Below are 22,146 nucleotides of genomic sequence, written 5' to 3'. Positions count from 1 at the left end.
CTGCCTTGTTTCTAACAAGAAAATTGGTGTCTGGGTGGTGCTTTCCAGGAGCAGGAGCAAAGGGATGGCTGATCATGGGGCAGGGAGGCTGAGCACAAGAGGTGTGTCCACTTGGCTGCAGATTTTATATAAGGGATGCTACTTTCATCTCAGATGTGGGGAACAAAGGAACATCACAGAGCCCCGAGGAGTCCAGAGGAGCCTGAGTGGAGCCAAGAGCCCATCCCAGCTGGCTGCAGCTGAGTCAGGTAACATCCTCCAGGTGCTGGTGGTGTGGCAGGGTGACAGCTGCAGTGGCAGGGTCCTCACGCTGGAAGTGCTTGACTGCTTTGGTTGGAGATTGTGCTGGGCACCAAGCTCCTGATCACCTCTCTATGTCTGCTATGTCATAATTAAATTTATGTTAGTAGTTATTAAGTTATAACTTCTAGCTGGATTTTTTTTATCACTTGCGCTTTAGTTTATTGCTGTTGAAAGGTAGAAGGAGCACAGATAATCCTCAGATGCTTCCCTTGGCAAAGCCCCTCACCAAAAGACCTGTACCTGTGTGTTGCAGGGATACAGAAATAGTTTAAACATCAAGTTTGGCTTCTTTTGTGTAAAGATTTTGGGCCAGACACAAAGGATGAAGAAAGGGCTTTTATTGACCCACACATGGAGCCTGTCCACGTGTGTGGACATGAAGAAGGTTCTGTTACTCTGGGCTTGAACAGAGTCTCATTTGATCCAGATAAAGAGTAAAGGAGGGATTCCTTTCTTGACTTCTTTCCTCATAAAGACACTGGGGTCGCTTCTGAGAGTTTCTTTCCTCACTGTCCCCTCTGATGTCTCCCTTGCCAGCAGGGGAATCTTCTGGAGATGAAGGTTTTGAAGCTTTTTGGGATCATATTTTTCTGTGGCCTCCTCTCACCCTCGCAGGAAGTCTTGTCTGGCCTGTCCTGTGCTGTAAGCCCACGGGCGATGCAGAATGGTAACTACAAAAAACACCTCCAAGTTGTGTTTGCTTTGAAAGCTCTGAGGCGGGGGGTAAAACTTCCTGAGTTTTACTCCCCATCATCTTTATTTCATAATTCCTCAGGGTTGCAGGCTTTGCTCAGAGCCCCTGAGAGCCATCACCAGATTCATGGGTCAGGGAAATCTCTGCTCCAGAACTGGGGCACATTTCAGCTCCAAGCAGCCACACAGAATTTCAGGGCTAGATCTGGGTTATTTCCTCTTTTTTTCAGTTTCTCATTTCCATATTGGAACAGCTGATGTTTGACAAACAGCTGCTGTGAAGTAGCAGACATAATAATATTTGCAACGTTCAGGCTTGTTTCAAGTTGTTTCTAGTAAAAAAACCTCCAAAAGCCGAAAGCAAAAATAAACAGGCAAAAATCAACAAGTAAAAACCTCTTTGACAAAGGGGAGATGAGTTGTGATGGAACCCAGCCTCTGAGTGGGGTCACTGGTGCTCCTGGCAGTGCACAGCCAAGCTGTGATGTTTGAATTGGAGTCTGGGATGCTTTCCTGTTTACTTCACCGAGGGCAGCTTTGGTTTGTTGCACCAAAGTTGTAAAATACCATCCCTGTGTTATTTTACTGCACGGAGACAGCTGATGTCTCTCCATGAGGAGTCCTGGGGAGTGGAGGGGCTTTGGATGGATCTGCTTGAGGGGGGAGAGGTCGCTGCTGCAGGCTGGTCCTCACACAGAGATGTTTTCCAGTTCTCTCAGATGCCATAATTCATAGTGGGCTCATCCACCAGCACCTGCAGGGTCTCGTGGTTCCCAACATCATGGGTGAAGGGAGTCAGCTGAGCTCTCCCACCAGCATCACGGAGTAAGTGCTTCCCTGTGGGTGCCCCTTCAGCATCGCTTCTGAACAAGACAAGCTGAGCTGTCCCTGGCAGGGTTGGCCTGGGCTGTTATCCTTGTTTTATTGTGGTACTGAAATTCTGACCCAACAATGCTAGTGTGGTCCCAGCAAGGGACACTGCAGGCTGTAGGTGCAGAGTGACAGCTCTGGTGGTGCTGTTCATGCCTGGCAGCACTGAGAGAGGCAAAAGGCACCACAGAGGGAAAAAGCAGACAGCTCTCCAAAGTCAGCTTCCACCCCAGTCTGGTTCTAGGCTTCTTGTAGCCATCTGTCTACCCTTGTACCTCCAGCTGGACGTGTCTGGGGAGCTGTGGGTGTTGTGGGTCCTCCCTGGGTGCAGCTGCTCAGCTGCTGGAAGGTGTTTTTAATCTGTGCCAGCCCTTGCTGTTGTTCACAGCCTGCACCTCATCAAGGTCCGGGTGCCCAGGCTGTCGGTGGTGCTGCTGCCAGGGATCGGGGTCCAGCTGACCATCGGGGCAAAGCTGCAGCTCAGAGGCAACTGGTGAGTAGGGATTCAGTGAGGGAAACCCCTACCCTGGCATATTTTGCATCTCTTAAGGATTTTGAAGTGTTTGTTACGTATAATAAAGCCACAGAGTAAAACAGACACCAAAATGTCACAGACATGTTTTATGAAAAATCCTTTCTTTAGGATTTTTCGTCCTGAGAAGCCGAGAGGCCTCAGGAACAAAATGTAGACAATGGTTATCTGCTGCTGTGGAATGCAACAGGTGCATCTGTCATTGGTGTCATGTGGTTGTTTCTAATTAATGGTCAATCACAGTCAGCTGGCTCAGACAGAGAGCCCGAGCCACAAGCCTTTGTTATCATTACCTTTTTCTATTCTTAGCCAGCCTTCTGATGAAATCCTTTCTTCTATTCTTTTAGTATTGTTTTAATATATTATATATAATAAAATAATAAATCAAGCCTTCTGAAACATGGAGTCAGAACCTCATCTCTTCCCTCATTCCAAGACCCCTGTGAACACTGTCAAACCAAAAGATGTCCTGTGGCATTGCAGAAAATGGAGAAGCCTGTTTCTCCTGGCTTTGGTGAGTTTCTGTGTGTTGAGGCTGAGAGATGCAGTAATCCCGTCTGCTTTTTTTGCAGCTTGGTTGGCCTGCTCTCAGAACTCATTGATATCTTAGTGGAGGTGAACATTACTGCAAACATTAAATGCACGAATTTTGAATCTGGCACGTTCCAGGTTGTCACTGAAGACTGCCTCTGCATTCTTGGGGCCATAAAGATCAAGGTCCTTTCTGGGTAGGTGCCTGTGGACTTATGTTTTTGTTATGTGCAGTCCTCTCCTCTTTATTGATCTGGACAGTGTGCCAGGACACAGACTGCTCGCTGATACAGAGCCAGGCCTCAGGGATGGAATTTCCTCCCTATTGCCAATGCCAACTGCATCAGTGGAATGAGGGTTAATTTGCCCTGTTTGCCTGTGGAAATTTTAAGATGTGAAGCATGAGGTTTGGTACCTTTCCCAACACACTTTCTCTAGACTTAGCTGGAGAATTGATATCCAAAGGGTAGGAGTAATGGGGCTGGGAGAATTCCAGGAAAACAGGACCATTACATTCCCTGGTTTTGTACTCTGCCTTTGGCTGCTGCCCCATGCCTGGCATGTGGAGTTTCCCTCTGACTGCTGTGGTTGTGTGTAATTCCATGCACATGTCTCATCTCTTGCTCAGTCTTATTAAATTCTTGACAGCAAGGATTTGCTGACTTCATGTATTGATGAACTCAGCTGTAAATTGATAATGGGAAATATTTTCTTCTATTGCTTTAGAATTACTTACTTTTCAGGTTCATCTAAATTCTCCTAATTAATTTTTGCATTATGCATTATATTTCAATCAATGCAGCAGCTGATTTGAAAAATGCTGTGTGAGTGAACAGAGGAACACGACTCACCTGCTCTGAGGGTCATGGTTTAATTTTTAACAGGATTAAAGTGATGATTTGCAGGAAGTGATCTCCTAGGGGGGGTGAGGGAAATGTAGATATACACAAATGACTTCATGGCAGCTCCTCAGATCCATTTGTAGGCAGAATTTGGGCATAAATAACAGGTGCTCTATGAATTCCTGCTGTCTGCATCTTGCCAGCTCAACAGTCCAGTAATATATTGATTATCAGACAAAACTGCCTCTGTGCTGCTGCAGGCATCACAGGTCCTGAGTGAGTTGTTCAGCAGCAGTGTGGAAATGTCACACAGCAGATTTCTCCTCTTGTTATTCCAGATGCAAATTGTTTGTTCCCAGTAACTAACATGAAGATATTTCCTAACAGCTCCCTCTTCCCTTAACTACAGCACTGATTTAAATACCTGAGGGAGATACCAAGCACAAGGTTAGACTGTGGAAGGCTCACTCTTTTCATGCAGGCAAAGCTCCCTGAGAGCTGAAGGAAAAATTTGCCTCACGGAAAGGGTTGTCAAGCACTGGAACAGGCAGCCCAGGGAAGTGGTAGGGACACCACCCCTGGAAGTGCTAAAAAATGTGTCCATGGCACTTGAGGATGTGGTTTAGTGGGGAACATGGTGGTGGTGCAGAGCTGATGGTTGGGCTTGATAATTTTAGATGTCTTTTCCAACTTTAATGATTCTGTGATTCTCAGCAATGAGTGAAGTTCTCTCCTCAGTGGGGTAAGTGAGAAGAGAATATATATAAATATATATATATATATATATATATATATATATATATGTTATATATATAACACACATATATAACATATATATACATAACATACATATAAAATATATAAATTAATATATAACTATATAAATATAAAAATATATTTATAAATAAATAAATAAATATATATATATATAATATTGTATCTCCATCCCCTGCTCTGGTGAGCATCAGCCACAGCACTGGCCCCGAAGGGATGACTGAGGGTGTAGGAGAATGCAAAATGAAGGCTGGAGATCTTTTCGTCTCCTGTCCTGGAGCTTTGTTTGTGCTGATTTGGAGTTTTTTTCCTTTTTTTTCCAGCTTGCTCACCCTGTCAGTGAATGAGCTGGTTCTTCGCCAGCTGACAGCGACTCTGCCTGCTTTGGTACGGCTGAGGATTGTCCTCCTTCCACAGCTGAGGCACAGAAATACTGGGGAAAACTGGTTAAATACTGGGAAATACTGGGAAAAACTGGTTATGAGGTCACAGCAAGATCTGCTGTCTCTCTGTTCTGCTCTCCCACATCACTGCTGTCTGTAGGGCAATGCCTCAGATCAAAACATTCCCCTCCAGTGTGGTGCCACAGCTCCAGGGATGCTCCAGTGCCCCAAGCCCTTCCCAGCACCCCAGCTGTGTCTATTGCCATGCAGCTTTTTCCCTTTTTTTCCCTTTCCTGGTGGGGAAAGGAGGGCCTCTGGGCAGGATGGGTGGTGAGGGGGCTGAGCAGTCCCGTGTGTGCTTTGTGTTTGTTGCAGCTCTGCCCCGTGGTGGATATCGTGATGAACCTTGTGAACATCCATCTCCTGAGCACTCTCAATGGTGAGTTGCTTGGGGAGGGTGAGGCTCTGCTGCCCCGTGTTTCCCACAGTGGGAACAAGACCCATTTACCCACACCAAGTCCATCGGTGCATCAGGAGAAGTCCAGCACTTCTGCAGGCCTGTTGGTGAGCCTGGAATTCACACCCCAGCATTCCAATGAACTGCTCCCACCTAAGCCCTCCTTTTTCCATTTCTATGCATCACCTTTGGATTTTTCTTGTTTTCTTTGATGCTCTTTTTGTGCTATATCCTAAAGGCAGATCCTACCAAGATGAATTGGGGGATGTTCTGGCCTTTTGGAGTATCAGCAAGCACCCCTGAGCCCTGAATGCTTGGGCCTGTGTGGATGTGGGAACTGGTGGCCCCTGGGGCCAGGGGAGGTTGTGTTTTTGCTGATTTCCCGGTGCTGTAACGATCCTTTGGTGCTGTAACAATCCTTTTCCTTTGTGTAGCCGTAATCCCGGTGGGCACAGCAGGAACAATCCACTACCAGCTGGCCAGCATCCCCTACACCTCTGGCAAGTTCCTTGGGCTGGATTTAGATGTAAGTTAATGCTGGGCAGCAGGACCCTGGGAGCGTGGCTGTGCATTCCTCATCCCATGGGAGCTGTAGAATCCCAGGAGGAGCTGGGATAATGATTTGTCCTGGAAATGCACCTCCAAATGCTTAGATCTTTATCCAAATCACCACTAAGGGATTGTGTGGGCTTTTCTTCTTGTGCTCTGTATGCTAACCCACCCTGAGTCTGCCCAAGGCTGTGTCTGTTGGATGTAGCTGCTGTGATGAGCAGTTCTCCTTCTCATGGCATGAGCTGTTCTCTTTGTTTCCCTTGCCCTGCAGGCCTGGTATTGGTGCTTTTTGCCTTTGCTGTTCAGTCTCTGCAATGGGTGAATGCTGAACCAGGCTAACGGATGCATTTTTTACTTCTGTCTCACTGTGAGGGGAAGAAAAACCCAAACAGCAGAAAGCAAGCTGCTTGCTACCAGGAGAGCTTAAAAAAGCAAGCAGCTGGACAGAAGCAAGTGGGGGAAAAAACCCAGCAAAAAAAGCAAACTACTTGATAGAAAAAGCAAGCAGCTGGACAGAAGCCAGTGGGACACGAGCACTAAAGAGGAGTTTGTGATAGCAAACACTGCAGCCTGTGAAACCCATGTTGCTGAACTAACTTTGGTGAAATTACTTCATTGGGAGGAGCCTTTGCCCCCAACCCCCCCGGATGGTCAGAACCAGTCTCCTTAGCAAAGAGTTGGTGTCAGTGTGACTGTGTGTGCAGCTGGAGGGTGGCTGGGCAGGTCTGGGATCACTGTGTGCAGCACCATCACCCCTCGGTGCTTGGAGTGAGACCTCAGGGATGGAGTGAAGCACTGATTTGTGATGTGGACAGTGTGTTATTAGCTAATAATAACATTTTTTATTAGCCAGTAATAAATTTTCTGGTGTTAGCTAATGGCACCTCAGTTACTCTGGCTCACCCTTGTCAGCTCCTTCCATCTATGAAACAGAGCGACCTGCTCGAGTCCGGTGCTTTCCCGAGGGATGTTCAGCTGGCATTGCTGCCCTCCTGTGAGATCTGACCGTGCCTCGAGGCTTTGAGGGCTGATGCTGTGTCACCTCTCCTTGCAGGGCGTGGTGAAGCAGGTGGGAGGCAGCACCATCCCCCACGACTCGTCCCCCTCTGCTTTGCCTCCTCTGATGGACCGGCTGCTGCTCTTGGTGATGCGCCAGAGCTTCCTCAATGCAGTCCTGTCCCTGCTGCTCCAGCTGCCCCCACAGACCTTCCCCTGCACGCCAGACGTGGTGAGTACAGCAGGGCTGTGTTTCATGCTGGAGCCAGTGACAAGGGACAGGTAACAGCACCAGGGAGGGCTGTTTGTGCCTGCCCCTGGCTGTGTGCATTGTGTGTGTGCTGACCCCAGCACTGCCTCCCTCCTGCCCTTCTCAGAGAGCTGCAATAGCACCTGCACTGCCCAGCTGTGCTCTTGTCTGCAAGGACACCCCTGGGGACACCAGTGGAGAGCAGTTGTGCACTGCCTGTGCCATGGACTCCTGCAGGCTGTCAGCCTTTCAAGGAGTCTGCAAAGTGCCACAGAGAAAAGACATTGCATGTCTGCAGTGCCATTCCCTGGCTGTTTGCATTTCCCGTGCCTCTGATCTCTGCTTCCCATGGGAAGTGTTGGGGTCCACACATGGCAGGTGTTGAAACCTCTGGGGAACATCACCTTCCACCTTAACAACTACCAGGAGTCACCCAGAGAGCAGTGGGGACAGTGGGGGGCTCAGGGTGCTGTGGGATGGGGTGGCCCAGCAGGATGGGTGTTGCTGGGTGATGGGTTGTTGATGGGTGTTGTTGTTTTCTGTCCCCTCAGTTCTCCGGTGCCAGCCGCCTGCGCGAGGCCGTGTGGACCATGGCTCCTGCTGGGGTGAGCAGCTTGTTCTGGCTCAGGGGTTTGTGTAAAGCTCTCCAAGATGCACCTGGATGTGCCATCATGCCTCTGCCAAAGGTCCCCAGTCTCCTGCTCCCCTCCTCTTGCACCTGAGCCTGTCCCGCTGCCCGACCAGCTGGTGGGAGTGGGAGAGGGACTGGGGCTTTGCACAGCCCTGCCCTGCTCTCCTGTGTGCCATTGTCTGTTCCAGCCTTCTCCTGCTCCCTGAACAGGGGAAAGCCTTCTCTCAGCCTGTAGCCATTGCCATAGAAAGCTGATAAATATCTCCTGTTTCCTGTGTATCCCATTTATTTGGCACCCTCTGACACCCACAGCCCCCTTTGTGTTCTCCTTGCCTTCCTCATCCCTTCTGCCCTCAGCATGGAGAGCTGATCCATGCTGCTGGACCTGCAATTTGGCTTGTCCGGGGTGTGTGTGACCTTGGGGAGGCCCTGTGGAGCCATGGGGCTGTGAGAGTCTGCCTGAGGACTGCCAGCCCCTGCCTGGCTGCTGTGTGGGGTGCCAGCAGCCCCCTCCAAGCGTCCCCAATTCCCACAGTGCTCCGCCTGCAGTGGGACCAGTCCTCTGAGCATCAAACTGGTGTTGAGAGGGAATCCGCTCATCCTCTTGGAAGAAAACAAAGCCAGTGTCAAGCTGTCAGTCCTGATTCAGCTGTTTGGTAACCACTTAGATGGATCCATCCTCAACTTCCTGCTGCTGAAGGCTGTAAGTGTGGATGGAGCTGCCTCGGAGGGGTGCAAGCAGCTGGGTGAGAGGTGGCTGGGATGGGGATGTTTCCATCTGCTGATCCTCTCCCTCTCTGCCTGCAGGACCTTGCTCTAAGCGTCCGTGTGTCCATTGTTGGGGGCAGGCTGATGCTGCAGCTGGCCTTGGGCAGGTGAGCTGTCCCCTCACACAGGTGGGGACATTCTCTGTGCTGCAATGTTGGCTCTGCAGCTCCTGCCTTGAAATGTTTTCTGTGTCTGTAAACCAGACATTTCATCTGAATGTGAGAATTTCATACCTGACTGATGGCATAAGGTGGTTGGGGTAGTTCAGGAAGGATTACAGCAGTTGGAAAGTTTTAAGAGGCTGGAGGAAAAGTGTGTCAGTTTTATAACAAGGAGGAATGAGGTAACCTGAATAATTGCAAGACTGTCAGCTTGACTTTGATCCTGGGCAGCGGTTTGAAATGCCTGATATTGGACATGAATGATAAAGCAGTAAAGGAAAGTGCTGTCATTAATGCCAGTCAAGGCATGATTAAAGATTGGAGAGCATTCCTTATAGCAGGAGGTTTGAGGATTTGGGGCCATTTAGGTTGTCAAAGGGCTGGATTTAGAAGCCAAATTGGCATAGCTTGTATGCAGCGATATAGGGAATAGAAATGCGTCAAAAGGCTTTTAATTCAATAGACAAGGGTATAACAAGATTCAATAGAAGTAGAAAAGAGAAATTGAAAGTGGAAATAAAGCATCCATTTTAGGTATGGATAGTTGTGTGATTGCAGTGATAGATGAGGAGCTGCAGCAAATTCACCAGACTGTGTGCTTTTACATAGAATCACAGAATGGTTTGGGTTGGAAGGGATCTTAAAGATCATCCAGTTCCAGGCCCCTGCCAAGGGGTTCCAGCAGCTCTGCTCTCAGCTGGGCAGGAGCTGTTTCCTTCCTGAAAGTGAAGGGAGGGAGAGGGAAGGTGCAGCCAGGAGCTGTGTGTGCCCTGCTGCAGTGCTGCACCGTTGACAAGCAGATTAAAATTATGTTAAGCTTTTATTTTCCTGTTTTCTTTTCTCTCTTGCAAGTGTGCCAGCCCCTGTTTTTCATGTCACAATGCAGGTGTCCCTTTGTGGGTCTGCGCCCAGGGGCTGAGTGTGCTTGGAGGTGGCTGGCTCTGGCTGTGAGCTCTGGCTGGTGCCTTGTGTCTGACCTGCTGTTTGCTCTCCTTTCCCTGCAGCACTTCCCTCTCCTTGGAGTCTTCTGATGTTGGCATCAGTAATGTAAGTCTCTAACACTAGTCTGGGCCTTACTGGGCAGGGAGAGCAGCCAAGCATGATGTCCTGTGGCTCTTGGGGAGGAAGGGAGCCAGGCAGTAGCTGTGGGATGCTGTGATGGATTGCCCCTGCTGATGGTCAGAGCTGTTAGCTGCTCTGTGGTGTAGGTTGTAGCAATTCCTCTGTTGCTGGGGTTTCTTTTTCCCTTCTGCCTTTTCTAATAAAGAAAATGTAAAGCTGAAATCTGTTTGTTTATTCACCTCTGCTTGGGCAAAGCTCACACTGAGCTGCAGCAGAAGTGTCACGAGGCAGAAGTTTTTCTAAAGGACGGACTGAATACAAATTGGAGAAGAAAAGCAGATTCACTTCAAAGAGAAGAGGGACTGTTCTTTTGCTGTGTCAGTGGGCCGTGGTTTGCAGTCCCAAGGGTCCTGCTTGCTGCTGGTGTGTGCACTGCCAGGCAGTGCTGCTCATGTGGTTGTTCCTTCTCTGATTCAGATCTCCACCCTGAAGCCCCACTGCAGCAATTTGCTTGTGGAAACATTCATGCCTGCCATCAATGGTAAGGTGACCTGGACGACTGTAATGATGGGAGCACTTGGAGTTGTGGGCAAGGAGGGAAGAGGGAGCTCTGTGTGTGGGGGTGTGTGGATCTGTGTGTGTGGGTCTGGGTGTGTGGGTGTGTGTGTGTGCGCATGGGTGGGTGCGTGTTTGTGGGTCTGTGTGTGTGGGTGTGGGCGTGTGTGTGGTTTTGGAAGATGTATAAGGAGTGCTGGAGCCATTAAAACCCTGAAATCCCAATTTTGAGGATGTAGTTAAAAGTCCAACCTTATATTTGCACCATCCCACCCCAGCATCAGTTCTGGCAGCAGTCAGTGAGGGAGAACTGAGGAAAGCCAAGCACACAGTGGTGGCTGAGAATCCCTGCTCCCTGTGCCCTCCCTGGAGCAGCTCTGTGCTGAGCTGAGGACCTGTCTGTCCCTGCAGGTGCCCTGAGCATTGGGATCCCTCTGCCCAAGGTGCTGCGCATTCCCCTGGTGAATGTGGATTTCCAGATAAAAGCGGTGAGTGCTCTGATGGCTGCTCCCTCCTGTGAGGCTCCAGGGCTGGTCACAGGACCCTGCTGGTGCTGCCTGTGTGTGCAAGGCTGTAGAATTCAATCCCTGAAAGACTGAAAGGGCTGCTCTGTCTGACCTCCCTAGCCAGGGAATGTTCCTGAGGATGTGATGCCCACACAAGGTGTGGGCCCAGCTGCATCATGAGCAGTGCTCAGGCACTGGGGCAGGTCCCAGTTCCCTGTCCAGGCCCTTTTTTCTTTCTGGAGCTGCTGTGATGTGGATCCAGGCATTCAGACAAGCCCTCTCCAGTGGCACCATCCAAAGAATCCTGAATTGCCCCAAGTTCCAGCCCTGATCACCCTGGAGGTGTCCTGGAGTAGCCAGAATATTCCCCAACACCTCCCAGAGAGTTCTGTGCCCTCCTTATTACAAACTGGACATGAGGACTTCTGCAGGAGGGATCTGTCTTTGCTGTGTGTTGTGAACCGGCATCCCTTGATGGGAAATAATGTGTTTGTGTTTCTCCCTGCTCTCCTCCAGGGCCTGATCGTGTTTCTGGTGTGAGCTGTGCAGCCTGAGGCATGGAGAGGACTGTGGGGGCAGAGAGAGGAAGAGAGCAGCAAGAATGGAATGCCAGGATCAGCATTATCTGCTTTTTTTACTAAACTTGATTCAAGGGTCTTGATAATATTTAAAATACTTTAAGATGAATTGGTTTGTGTGAGTATAGTTTGACACTTGCAAACCTGACTGGCAGCTCTGTGTACAAGCATTTATTTAGAGAAGCTGGTGTGATTTTGGGGTCACAGTCACAGCAGTTGAATGTGGTGCTGCAGTGGAATTGGGAAATTTGTTCTGAGGTAAAATTTTTCCTGGTAGAATGAAAAAGTGAATTTGTTGCATGTGGCTTCTGAAGTGACTATCCCCATCCTTGTCCAGGAGGATGTGAAGTGCTGAGTGGGAGCTCAGCATACATTTGTCATGTAACTCTTTTAATAAATGTTCCTACTTTTTTAGTGCTTGGAATGAGGTTCTGGTTTCTGATGCTTCTCAGGGTGAGTTTCTGTCCTGCCTCCACTCTGGGACTTTGTTCCTTTGTGACAATCAATATTTTGAGTTTGGGTTTGAAAAGTCTTCCCACTTCCTGAGAAAAAAAAATTGAACTTTCAGTGGCTCCTCCTGGCCTGATAACCTGCTGACCAAATGCTAATCCACAAGCAGAAATCAAAATTAAATCGAATTTCCAAAGGTCATGAAGCATTTCCAAATAGAATCTGGAGGGAAAACTTCTGTAGCAGAGGACTGAGAGGTCTGACAGCCCTGGAGAACACCCATGTGCCTGCCAGAGCCACGTCTGCTTAGGCTGATGTCACAGCCTGTTGGTCTCTGCATGTCACAGTGATAAGAATCCCAGCACTTTGGATTTTAAAAAGCCCAAATTATTCTGTGTTAAATAAATTACAAATCTCAGGTTTTAAATGGCCTCCCCAACCCCAGTTTTTCCCAGCACTGATGACATTACAAGTGTGTGAGTTACTCTTTGTGTCCCAGAGGCTGTGGCAGTCTGGCACTGAGCAGCTGAGGGATGGGGCAAATTCCACCCTGCATTTCTGCCTGAAGGAAGGAACAGCTCAGCACCTGTGGGGCCAAACCTGTCCTGCTGCAGGAGCTCCCAGCACTGCTGTGAGATGCTGCAGAGGAATCACTGAGCATGGCAGAGGAGATGCTGAACCCATTGGGGGTCGGTCCCCCTTTGTATGAACTGCCCAGCACTCCTGAGCTGTGCCAAACACAAACCTGGTGTCACACACTGTCACCACGTGGGCTGGCCTGCCTTGTGTCCAGCAGAAAGGCTTTGGGTGGGTTGAAGACCATTGAAGATGGGTGTCCTGGGGAGTATAAACAGCTCTTTTGGTTCCCAGCATGGTGCAGGCTGATGCTGCCTGTGGTGCTGAGCTCCCCAGGGTCAGTTCAGCTGCTGGTGACACAAGCCTTGTCCTGTCCCTGGGCAGAAGTGCTGCTCCTGTGTGGTGACACTGAAGCCCTGGGCTGGGTACAGCCCCATCCCCAGCTGGACCCCACTGGGGTGAGGTGCCAGCAAGAGTGAAGGCGGTGGAGCTTTAGAGCCTGCTCAGGAGCCAGGAGCAGGAGCTCAGAGCCCTTTGCTCGTGTTCTCTGACACCAGCACGCCTTGGAGCTGGCAGAGCAGGCTCTGGGCTCTGTGGGACCCTGTTACTTGCAGGATGGGATGAGGGACAAATTCCCTGTGCTGGCATCTGCTTTGTGCCACCCCAGGGCTCCTGCACTGCTGGGACTTGGTGTCTCCATCCATCCTTTTGCCCACAGGTGGCAGAACAGGCTGTGTTGGTACAAGGTTTTGTTCTGGCTCCTGAGCAAACACCTTCTGGACACTGAGTAAAGTTTAGGGCCCCTTTTCATTCCCGTTTGGCCATCACTTGTGTGTGTACTCTGCTCTGCTGGGAGGCATTCATTTCTCTGGCACAGTACCGAGGGCTCTGTGATCTGGCACTGTCCCAGGTCTCTGCTTGCCTTGAGAAAGAAAACAGTGTGGCAAGAACGAGTGATGAGAGCTTGCATGGAGAGCTGGCACAGCAAGCCCAGGGTCACAGAGGAGTGGCAAAGTCATCTAGTGCCCCTGGAAAAGGCTTTTCCTCTTGGGGTCTGGTTTTGGAATTTTTAGAGTTAGAGTGACTTTGAGATGTGATACAAAGTTTTGTTTTTAGCTCAGCGGTCGAAGAAGGAGTTAGAATTTTTAATTTTTGTTCTTAAGGTTGTTTATTGTTTCTTATTTATAAAATTCTTTCTTTGACTTGCTGAGGTCTGTTTGGCAGGTTGGGTTGAGGGACATTGTTTGTCTTTGGGGTGGTGTTATCTTTTTATACTAAAAACTACCTGTACACTATTCTTAATACTTATCACTTATGTTAGACAGTGAGTTTCTACTCTAAACTAATCTAAAAATGCCAACATCACAGCAGAAGATGGAGGCTAAGAAGAAGAAGAAGAAGAAAGACTGGACACACCTAGATTCTTCTGTCTTGGGACTTTGAGCACCTATCCTAAAAACCTTAAAAATCTATTTTTCACTTAGCGACAAACTAACTATTATTCTACTTAAACTCTTTTGACTTGTAATTCTTCATATAAAGGTTGGTAGTTGTTTTTTCCAAGGGCAAAATCAAAGGCACAGGGGTCTTGGGCTCTGTGCCAAGGTCTCTGAGCCCCCCAGGCAGGGGCTCAAGCCCTCCAGGGCAGCCAGAGGAATTTCCTGGGTTCTGACAGCCTGGCCTCCATCGTGCTGCTCATCACATGGAACTGAGGGGGAAGCAGCAGAGGAGCCTTTTCCAAAGGGAAAGGCAGCATCTTCTCAATGGTACTTGTCACTTCTCAACTTGTACATCTAATGCTCTGAATTTCTAATGGCTTCAGGAGTATATCCAGAGCAGGAAACTGCAATCCAGAACCCTTAACAGCTGGGATAACCCTGTTCAGGAAAGTTTCTTTAACACTGGAACCTTGGCAGGCTGGGAAATCTTTTGCTGGGTGAGCAGCAGGAGGGGCTGCCAAGGCCTGGCTGTGCTGCTGGCGGCTTGGGGGTTTGTTGGAGCTCTCTGTTATTGCTCCAGCAACGCCCCTGGCAAAAGCTTCACCCCTCTGCTGTTTTGTGGGGGCTGGAGAAGGGGTTTGTTCCCCCTGCTCTGGGGTTTGAACCATCTGGCTGGTATGTGCTGCTCCATGTGCAGTAGTGAGGGAAGCTGGGGGTCACCAGGCAGCTCCTCCTGCAGGACTGCCCGGGAAAGTGACGGATTCTGTGTTTGCCAAGAGGGCTAATGCAAACAATTCTTTCAGCATTCCTTTTCCCTGGCTGTGCTGGGGGTCTCAGTAAATGGGGTGACTGGGGGGAGCAGCAGATGACCCTCATTGTCCAGCATGAGGCAGCTCTAAGCTGTGGCTATTCCCAGGTGGGGCTGAGAGTTGTGGGTGCAGCTCCTGAGACTCCAGCCCTGCACCTGAGAGGCAGAGTCATGCAGTGGAGCTTGGAGCCAGAATATTCCCTGCCAAAGAAATGCATCTTTTCACTCCTGTAGCTTATTCCTTTTGGGAAACTGGTTTAACATATATTAGTCAAAGAATAATGGTTGCAGCTCTACCAGGAAGCTTTTATAAGGAGCTGTTTCTGCTATGGCCAACCTCAGGCATTAACATCATTAGTCAGGTCCCCACTCCGGGCATATAAACCTTCAGGGTTCTTTACTCCTTGCAGTAAATCAAGCTGGCTTGTTTTGTTTGCTTTTCCTATTTCAGAGGCTTTGAAATAGAAGGTTTTGAAGTGTTTTTCAGCAGAGGCTAGAAATGATGGGTATAGTTGTAGCAGTGAAAGCAGATGTAGATATAATTAATAAAGTTTCGTGGTTACGTGAAGCATCACTGTGGGAGAGCTGAGGTGGGAGCTGCATGGTCAGGGATGAGGATTCTCCTCCTGGGCTGCATGCTCAGGGACAAGGATTCCTCTCCTGGGCATCAGCACAGCCTCATGTTCTCCCTGTCTGGGGTAGATGCCAACAGCACCCAGTGACTGAGTGACTGGGGCAGCTTTTGAAGATCTGTTACCACCCACCCTCCCCTTTTGGATGCCTGTGTCTGCTGTGGGTGTTTTTTTACCCCTTTATGTTCCTGAACAACCTGGAGATGTGTATGGTCAGTAGGAAAGAGCATCCCAATGCCAGCGAGCACGGTGCCGGCGCCTGCAGTCACCTCCCATTCAGCATCTCCTCTGTGATGAGCTTCCTCAGAAGCAAAGTGTTGAAAATATAACTGCCTTCAGGTCTAAAATTAGAAACCATTCTGCAGACTGATTTCCTCCCCCTCCTCTTCTTTCTGACCCGGGAAATTCACCAGCTGTAATGTTCCCATAGTAACACGAGACATGGAGGAAAAGCAGATGAAAGATCTCTCCTTGTAGGGACTGTGTTGTTCTGCAGCTGAGAGGCACGAGTCTGTTTTGCATCCTCGTAAATGAGTGGGATTAATTAAATGTAGGGTCTGGACATGATGGGCAAAATTTATCTGTTTAGAGGTGCAAATTATTGAGGGGGGAAAAATGTCAATAGTCACACCAACAAATGCAGAGTTAAAGAGAAATGTTTAATTAAAGCACAGAACGTTGTTACAATCCATCCTCTGTGCAACAAAACTACCAGGAGCAGGGCTGGAAGACAGAGCTGCTAGTACAACACCATTATTATCCAGAATATAAAACCACGATGTTTTAGTAAGTCAAGAAAGAAGATTTTTCAACATTTCAAGCAGTGGCAAACCACAGAGCACGGTGTGAGAGTCAACTGATCGATTCTGCCACTGTTCCACTCCAGACACCGAACTTCACTCCCAGGTTCTTGCCTCTCCAGTCCTTGCCTCCAGCTGGAGGTTGCAGGGGATCAAGACATAATCCTAAAGGAAGGAAGGAAGGAGGACTGTGCATGGTGCCTGTGTGGCTCCATCGGCCAAAACAGGGCTTCGCCATCACCCCCATGGCCCCAGCCACTGCCTGTGTCCACGGGGCTAAAGAGGGGCTGGGCCTGTTTAAGGCAGTGGAACTTGGTCCTGCACGTTACCAGGGCTGGACAATCAGGCTCTGATTTATCCTGGAGCTGGGAGGTTAGCATTGCTCCCAGGCTTCCTTTAAATCAAGCACAGCAGGGAGCAGTTTAAATGTCTTATTTGTTACCTTGTGGATGGTGATGTTGACATCGGTGTAAGTGAAACTGGCGATGTGGGGCAGGAAAACCCCTTGTCTCAGGACCTCTGAGAGAAAGAAAGAAAAGGGAGAGTTGCCAGCTGAGTGCTGCCTGGGTCCATGCTGAGCTTCCCACATGGCAGCACCCGCAGAGCTCCCATCTCCTCACTGTTTATCTGGGCTGGCACCTCCTCACGGAGTGTGGGCAGGAACAGCTCCTCCAGCAGGGCAGCCTGTGGGGAAAGGCAGGGTCAGCTCATGGTGTGGGCTAAAGCAGGAGGAGAGGGGCAGAGTCCAGTGAGAGGGTCCTGATGCTCACTGCCCCTCTTCCCATCCCACAAGGACTCAGCTGTCCCTCCCATCAGGTGCAGCAAGCACTCAAAGTCAGTATTCCCACATTTCCCTGCCCAGGATGGCTGGGGCAGCTGAGGGGCACCAGGCTCTTGGAGGATGGTGCCAGGAGTGGCCACAGCTGGAGGTACCCACCAGTATAGGACCCACATCAGAGGTGGCCAGGCTGAGCTCGATGTCCCTGGAAAACAAAGAGCAGCAGAGGAGCTGCTGGTGCTGAGCTGTACTAAGCAGTTTCCTGTTTCCCCAATCTCCCCATCTGGGCCTTTGTGGGATGTGGAAGCTGCAGTTCCCACTTTTCTCTCTAGCCATGTTTCTGGAATTTCACTGTCTCCCTGGAGAAGAAGCCATGTCTGCAATGCCCAAACTCTAAAATCTAAAACCCTCTCCAGCCCAGTTTGGCTCTCCTTTCCCTGCTGTGAGTGGGACGTGTCCCCTGGGGCTCCTGCAGGGCAGAAGGGTCATTACTCTACAGCTGCCACAGAGATGATCATCCTGGTGTCAGCGACGCTGATCTGGAGCCTGGCAGTCACGTCCTGTGGGGGAACAGAGGGCAGGATCAGTGAGGAAACAACCCCATTTTGGCTTTGTAGGGTGTGAGGTGCCCATCCACGTGCTGCCTCCTGCAGTGTGCTCCCTGCATCCTGCACGATGCCACATGGGCAAACAGCGCTGATTTAGAGAAGCTGGAGTGATTTTGGGGTCACAGTCACAGCAGTTGAATGTGGTGCTGCAGTGAAATTGGGAAATTTGTTCGGGGGTAAAATTTTTCCTGGTAGAACGAAAAAGTGAATTTGTTGCATGTGGCTTCTGAAGTGAATGTCCCCATCCTTGTCCAGGAGGATGTGAAGGGCTGAGTGGGAGCTCAGCATACATTTGTCATGCAACTCTTTTAATAAATGTTCCTACTTTTTTAGTGCTTGGAATGAGGTTCTGGTTTCTGGTGCACTGACAAGAGGAGCACTGATGGAACAGGCTGAGCCAGCCCCTGCAGAGGCTGCACTGGGGCTCAGGGGAAGGGCAGTGCCTGTGGGCAGCAGGGGCACACTCAGCACATGCTCCCCAGGCCTCCACACCCACCACGTTGACACTCAGGAAGCTCTGGAAGGGAGATGGTCCTGCTCCAATCTGGGCAGTGAGGAAGAGCTGCACGATTGCTTTGTCCTCCTCCAGCACCACGTGAGGAGAGCTCCGGGTCACAGCCTGGAGCACCACTGGCAGGTCCTCTTGGAAGAGGGAGCCCATCTGCCGAGGGAGTGGGAATGTTTCTGGGCATGGAAGCCACTCCTGCAGCCCCAGGGTGGGCAGCTGGGGGACACAGCCTGAGCTGGGCTTGTGCCTCTTGGGGGTACAGGGACAGCAACCCACCTGAGTGATCCTCTCAGCCAAGGTGGCCGTGGTCAGAGAGCTCTGAAACACAACGCACAGCTCGTGATCAGAGCCATGGGGCTGCTCCAGGGCTCTGTGCAGCCCCTCTGATGAGCCCCATCCCACCCCTGGGTATGTGCAGGAGCCCTCTTCACACCAGCCCATGCCAGGAGCAGTGTGCAGGTTACTCCTCATGGCAAACTCTCCATGCTCCATTAGACCCGGAATGTTTTTAGGAGCTTGGGTGTGAGGGGCTGGGACTCCTGCAGGGTCTTGGACACACTCTTATTTTTATGTAGGGCTTGTGGTTCCTCCAAGACATTCCCAGGGCAGGGCTGTCCCTCCAAGTGTGTATCTCCCACTCCTTCCTTCCTCCCTCCCTCATTCCACTCACCAGGAGACTCACGTTGAGGGCTCCAGACTCTTCCAAGGCAGAGAACAAGCTGGTGTAGAAGTGCTCAGAGAAGGCCAGGATGAGGTGGGAAGGGCTGGATCTTGCTGGCTCGGGCATGCTGAAAGGCACAGGGCTGACAGGCAGGGGGATTGCTGCCCCTGCCACTTGGAAAGTTGTCTGCAGGGACACAGGCAAAGAGAAAATGAATTTCAAGTGTCTCAGGGCTGTAGCACTTGGTGGAAGAAGCTCTTCCAAGGACTGGAGCTGGGCTGTAAGAGCTGGAAAGTGAGGACTTACTTGCAAAGAGATGATGATTCCCTGCTCAGAGTACATGGGGGCAGCCAGGGGCAGGTACTGGACTTGGCAGTTGGGTGTGATGGGGAATGGAGCTGCAAATGGAGCAGAGGCATGCTCAGGAAGAGGAGGGAAGGAGTGACAGGCTCTGGGAAGTGTCTGGGTTTCCAGAGTAAAAGAGACAGGGAGAGAGCTGGGCAGAGGGAGCAGGTCCCAGGGAGATGATGGCAGCAGAGCCTCTGCTACTGCAGGGTAGGAATTTGTCCCACCTCCCAATCTGCTCCAAAATGCTCCTTGAAACCCTCAGTCCACAATGGGACTGAAAGCCAACTGCCCACCTGCCAGAGACATCAGCCGTTCATTTGGGAAAAGCAGCAACTTGGAGACTTCCAGGCAGATCTGTGGAATAAAGAACAAAGAGAAAAGAGGTGATAGATGGACATGGGGGTCTGTTGGCACTGGGTGAACCCAGAAAGTCTCTGAGGTGGGTGTTGCCATTGGTTGAAGCAGGAGCCAGGGTACAATGGCAGTGTCCAGTGAGCACAGAGCTGTGGGGGGAATCTGGAAAAGCACCAGGTAGAAGTGCTGAAGTGCTCTGACTCTTACAGAGTCAAAGTTTACAAACTTTATCTTACTTTATCTTACTTTTTCAACGTTGATCTGCTTGTCCACGTCTGAGCTCGAGGACTTGCTGGGTAAAAACAACAGAATGGAAGTTAGGAGAAAAGCAGATCAGCCAAAGGTGGGTGAGTGTCTTTTATGTGACCCAAAAGGCACCCAGAGACAGAATTACCACTGTTTTCTATCAAGCTATGATTACAATTCAGAATCACAAACTCCTGGAGAATAGCCTCTGGACCTACATTAAAAGCATTCCAGCTGCACAGCTCTAAAAGTACCACTCCCTTGTGACTGAGACTCTCTTAAAATGGGGAAACCACCCCAAAAGTAGAGCAAAGCTCCTCCCATGAAGGTAAAGTTTTAGTATTGGCCTTTGTTAGCTTTGAGGGCAGTGAGCAAGTCTCAGTCCAATGCCTAGAAACATTTGTGCCTCAGTTTCTTCTTTCACCCCTTTACCCAAACCCAACAAGGAGGAAAGCTGTGGGGCTGACCTGTCTGTCTCCTCGGTGCTCTGCACCTCCTCCAGGGTGGGTTTGCAGTCAGAGGTCACCATCTCCAGGTTCCCTTCGGGGTTCATGTCCACGTGGAGGTCTGCCAGGATGGACAGCCTCATCTCCTTGGTGCTTGAGCTGGGGAGGAGAGGAGAGGGCTGGAGCTGGGGGGTGCTCTGGCCACACTCCCCCCAGGCCACCCTTGCTCCTGCAGGTGCCTTCAAGCCAGGAGCTTGGGCTGGTTCCAGCCTGGCAGCCCCAGCACTCACGGGGCAGATGAGATGCCCAGGTCCACCTCGATGCTCAGCCTCATCCCTGTGTCAGGGATGAGGGTCAGGGAAAACTTGTCCACTTTGACAGAGATAATTTGGTTCCTGCTGGAGCAGAAAGGAAGGTGTTGGGAGACCAGCACAGACCCTGAGAAACCCCAAAAGTTCATGACATCTGCACAGATAAATCCATGCCTTGAGGGCAGCGTGGGTTCTGCTGCTGCTGGGCACTGATAAAGGAGACAGGACCTCATTTCTAAACCTCCTGGTCTGCAGGAGGATTTTTGTTCTCGCTGGCAAAGTCCCTTTCGTCCCAATATTCAAACAGCAGTGTGGGTATGGCAGGGGCAAGAGAGGGCAACTCACCTACTTGGGGAGGTGGGAGATGGTGCTGGGGCTGAGTCCATGAGGTCCCTCCTGAGGACTGACTCTGCATGTGGCTTTGAAACTTCAGCAACTGCAAAACAGAGCAGATGTTTTATGAGACCTTTTGGAGCTTGTGCCCTGATGGACAGACTGAAACCCATTTCCATCCCTTACTGACCCCCTGCTGCCAGCAATGGGCAGGGGGTGAGGCAGGTGAGCTGAGGAGTGGCATCAGATTGGGGTGCCAGCGTTTGGTGTGGAAGGTGCCAGCAGCTGCTGCTGGCATGGGAGGGGTGGGGCTGCACTTACGGTATCTCAGCCCAGAGGGGGTGAGGATGCCCCCACAGTCGGGTGACCTGGTGCTGTGAGCTGGCACCAGGAGGCTCAGGAGGATGCTCAGGGTGCGCAGCATCGCCACGCAGGCGCCTGCGGGATGAGGAGAGAAAGAAGAGGAAGGAGAGGGCACCCCCAGCAGCATGGTCAGAACAACGTGGCCCTTGCCTGGCCACTGAGGCACAGAGCCACAGATCTGCTCCTCGGCTGGGGCTGTGGTGTGGAGCTTGTCAGCTCTGGTGCAATAACAGCCCGCAGCTCTCGTGTGGTGTCTCAAAAGCACTGACAGAAAGCTCAGCCTTGAAGAGCCTTTGTAATCTTGTGAGCTAGAACAGTGCCTGCAGCAATATCTCACTTACTGAGGAACACAGAATGGCCACAACTGGTATAAAAATAGCAAATAAACAGAAGCTAAAATTAATAGAGGAAGGAATGGAAGTTATGGAGGAGTTATAGAGTCAAATGAAAAGGTGAAAGTGTTATCTGTCTCTGAAAAACATTTGGGAATCGTTTCTAATGTCTGTAATGCTCTTACAATGTTATGAAAACAAGTAATTCAGAAAGCTTAACCTGCAGAAAACATACATATTTATCTCAGTCTTTGCAGGAAGCATCACTTCTCATGAATGTTGACCCTTATGGAGAGACACAAAAGTAGGAGCAATGCCTGTATCAAGTTATTCAGTTTGCAAAAGGATCTTTACCTCTCCTGGCTGGTCTTCCCATGCTTCTGACTCAGTCTGTGTCTTGCTGTGGCCACACTGAGAAATCCTGCTGGTTTTATATGTCCTCCCAACCAAGCTGATGGGGTAGGAATTGGCAAAGAGGGCTGGGAACCAGGACACTGGGGGGACATTTTGTTTTTTGTACCATTTTTATTGTTTCCCCATGGAATTAATTACTTTGGCCATTGACCCAGGGAGGTGAAGGATTGAACAGCAGGTGCTGGGGCAGCTTGTCTTCAGTGTGGTGTGCCTGAGGAGCACAAAGAAAGGCCTCTGGGGAGAGGGTGCCAAGAAATCAAACATTGTTAGAAAGCAAACGTGGGTTTCTTTGCTC

General features: G+C 50.2%; 2 protein-coding genes across 2 annotated transcripts; one reads left to right on the top strand and one right to left on the bottom strand.

Moving 5' to 3' along the window:
* The first annotated feature begins 843 nt into the window (after positions 1-843).
* LOC102069365 (BPI fold-containing family B member 4) lies at positions 844-11,856 on the top strand. Its single transcript, XM_005491254.4, has 15 exons — positions 844-970; positions 1,707-1,821; positions 2,255-2,359; positions 2,971-3,126; positions 4,869-4,932; positions 5,304-5,367; positions 5,820-5,911; positions 6,992-7,165; positions 7,735-7,788; positions 8,350-8,517; positions 8,622-8,689; positions 9,748-9,790; positions 10,283-10,346; positions 10,772-10,848; positions 11,383-11,856. Exons 1-15 carry the CDS (start codon positions 859-861, stop codon positions 11,404-11,406), a joined length of 1,380 nt encoding a protein of 459 aa, XP_005491311.2. The 5' UTR covers positions 844-858; the 3' UTR covers positions 11,407-11,856.
* A 4,152-nt stretch (positions 11,857-16,008) lies between these two features.
* BPIFB2 (BPI fold containing family B member 2) lies at positions 16,009-21,334 on the bottom strand. Its single transcript, XM_026795984.2, has 15 exons — positions 21,064-21,334; positions 20,755-20,845; positions 20,389-20,493; positions 20,120-20,257; positions 19,653-19,698; positions 19,346-19,406; positions 19,011-19,102; positions 18,714-18,890; positions 18,320-18,361; positions 18,032-18,196; positions 17,420-17,487; positions 17,087-17,132; positions 16,770-16,833; positions 16,592-16,668; positions 16,009-16,314 (listed from the first exon to the last, which is right to left on the bottom strand). The coding sequence occupies exons 1-15, from the start codon at positions 21,230-21,232 to the stop codon at positions 16,246-16,248; spliced, it is 1,410 nt and encodes a 469-aa protein (XP_026651785.2). The 5' UTR covers positions 21,233-21,334; the 3' UTR covers positions 16,009-16,245.
* Between the last annotated feature and the right edge of the window lie 812 nt (positions 21,335-22,146).

This window comes from Zonotrichia albicollis, chromosome 17, assembly GCF_047830755.1.
Source record: "Zonotrichia albicollis isolate bZonAlb1 chromosome 17, bZonAlb1.hap1, whole genome shotgun sequence".
NCBI lineage: Eukaryota > Metazoa > Chordata > Aves > Passeriformes > Passerellidae > Zonotrichia > Zonotrichia albicollis.
Note: the sequence above shows the minus strand (reverse complement) of the source record. Positions and strands in the feature narration are given on the sequence as shown.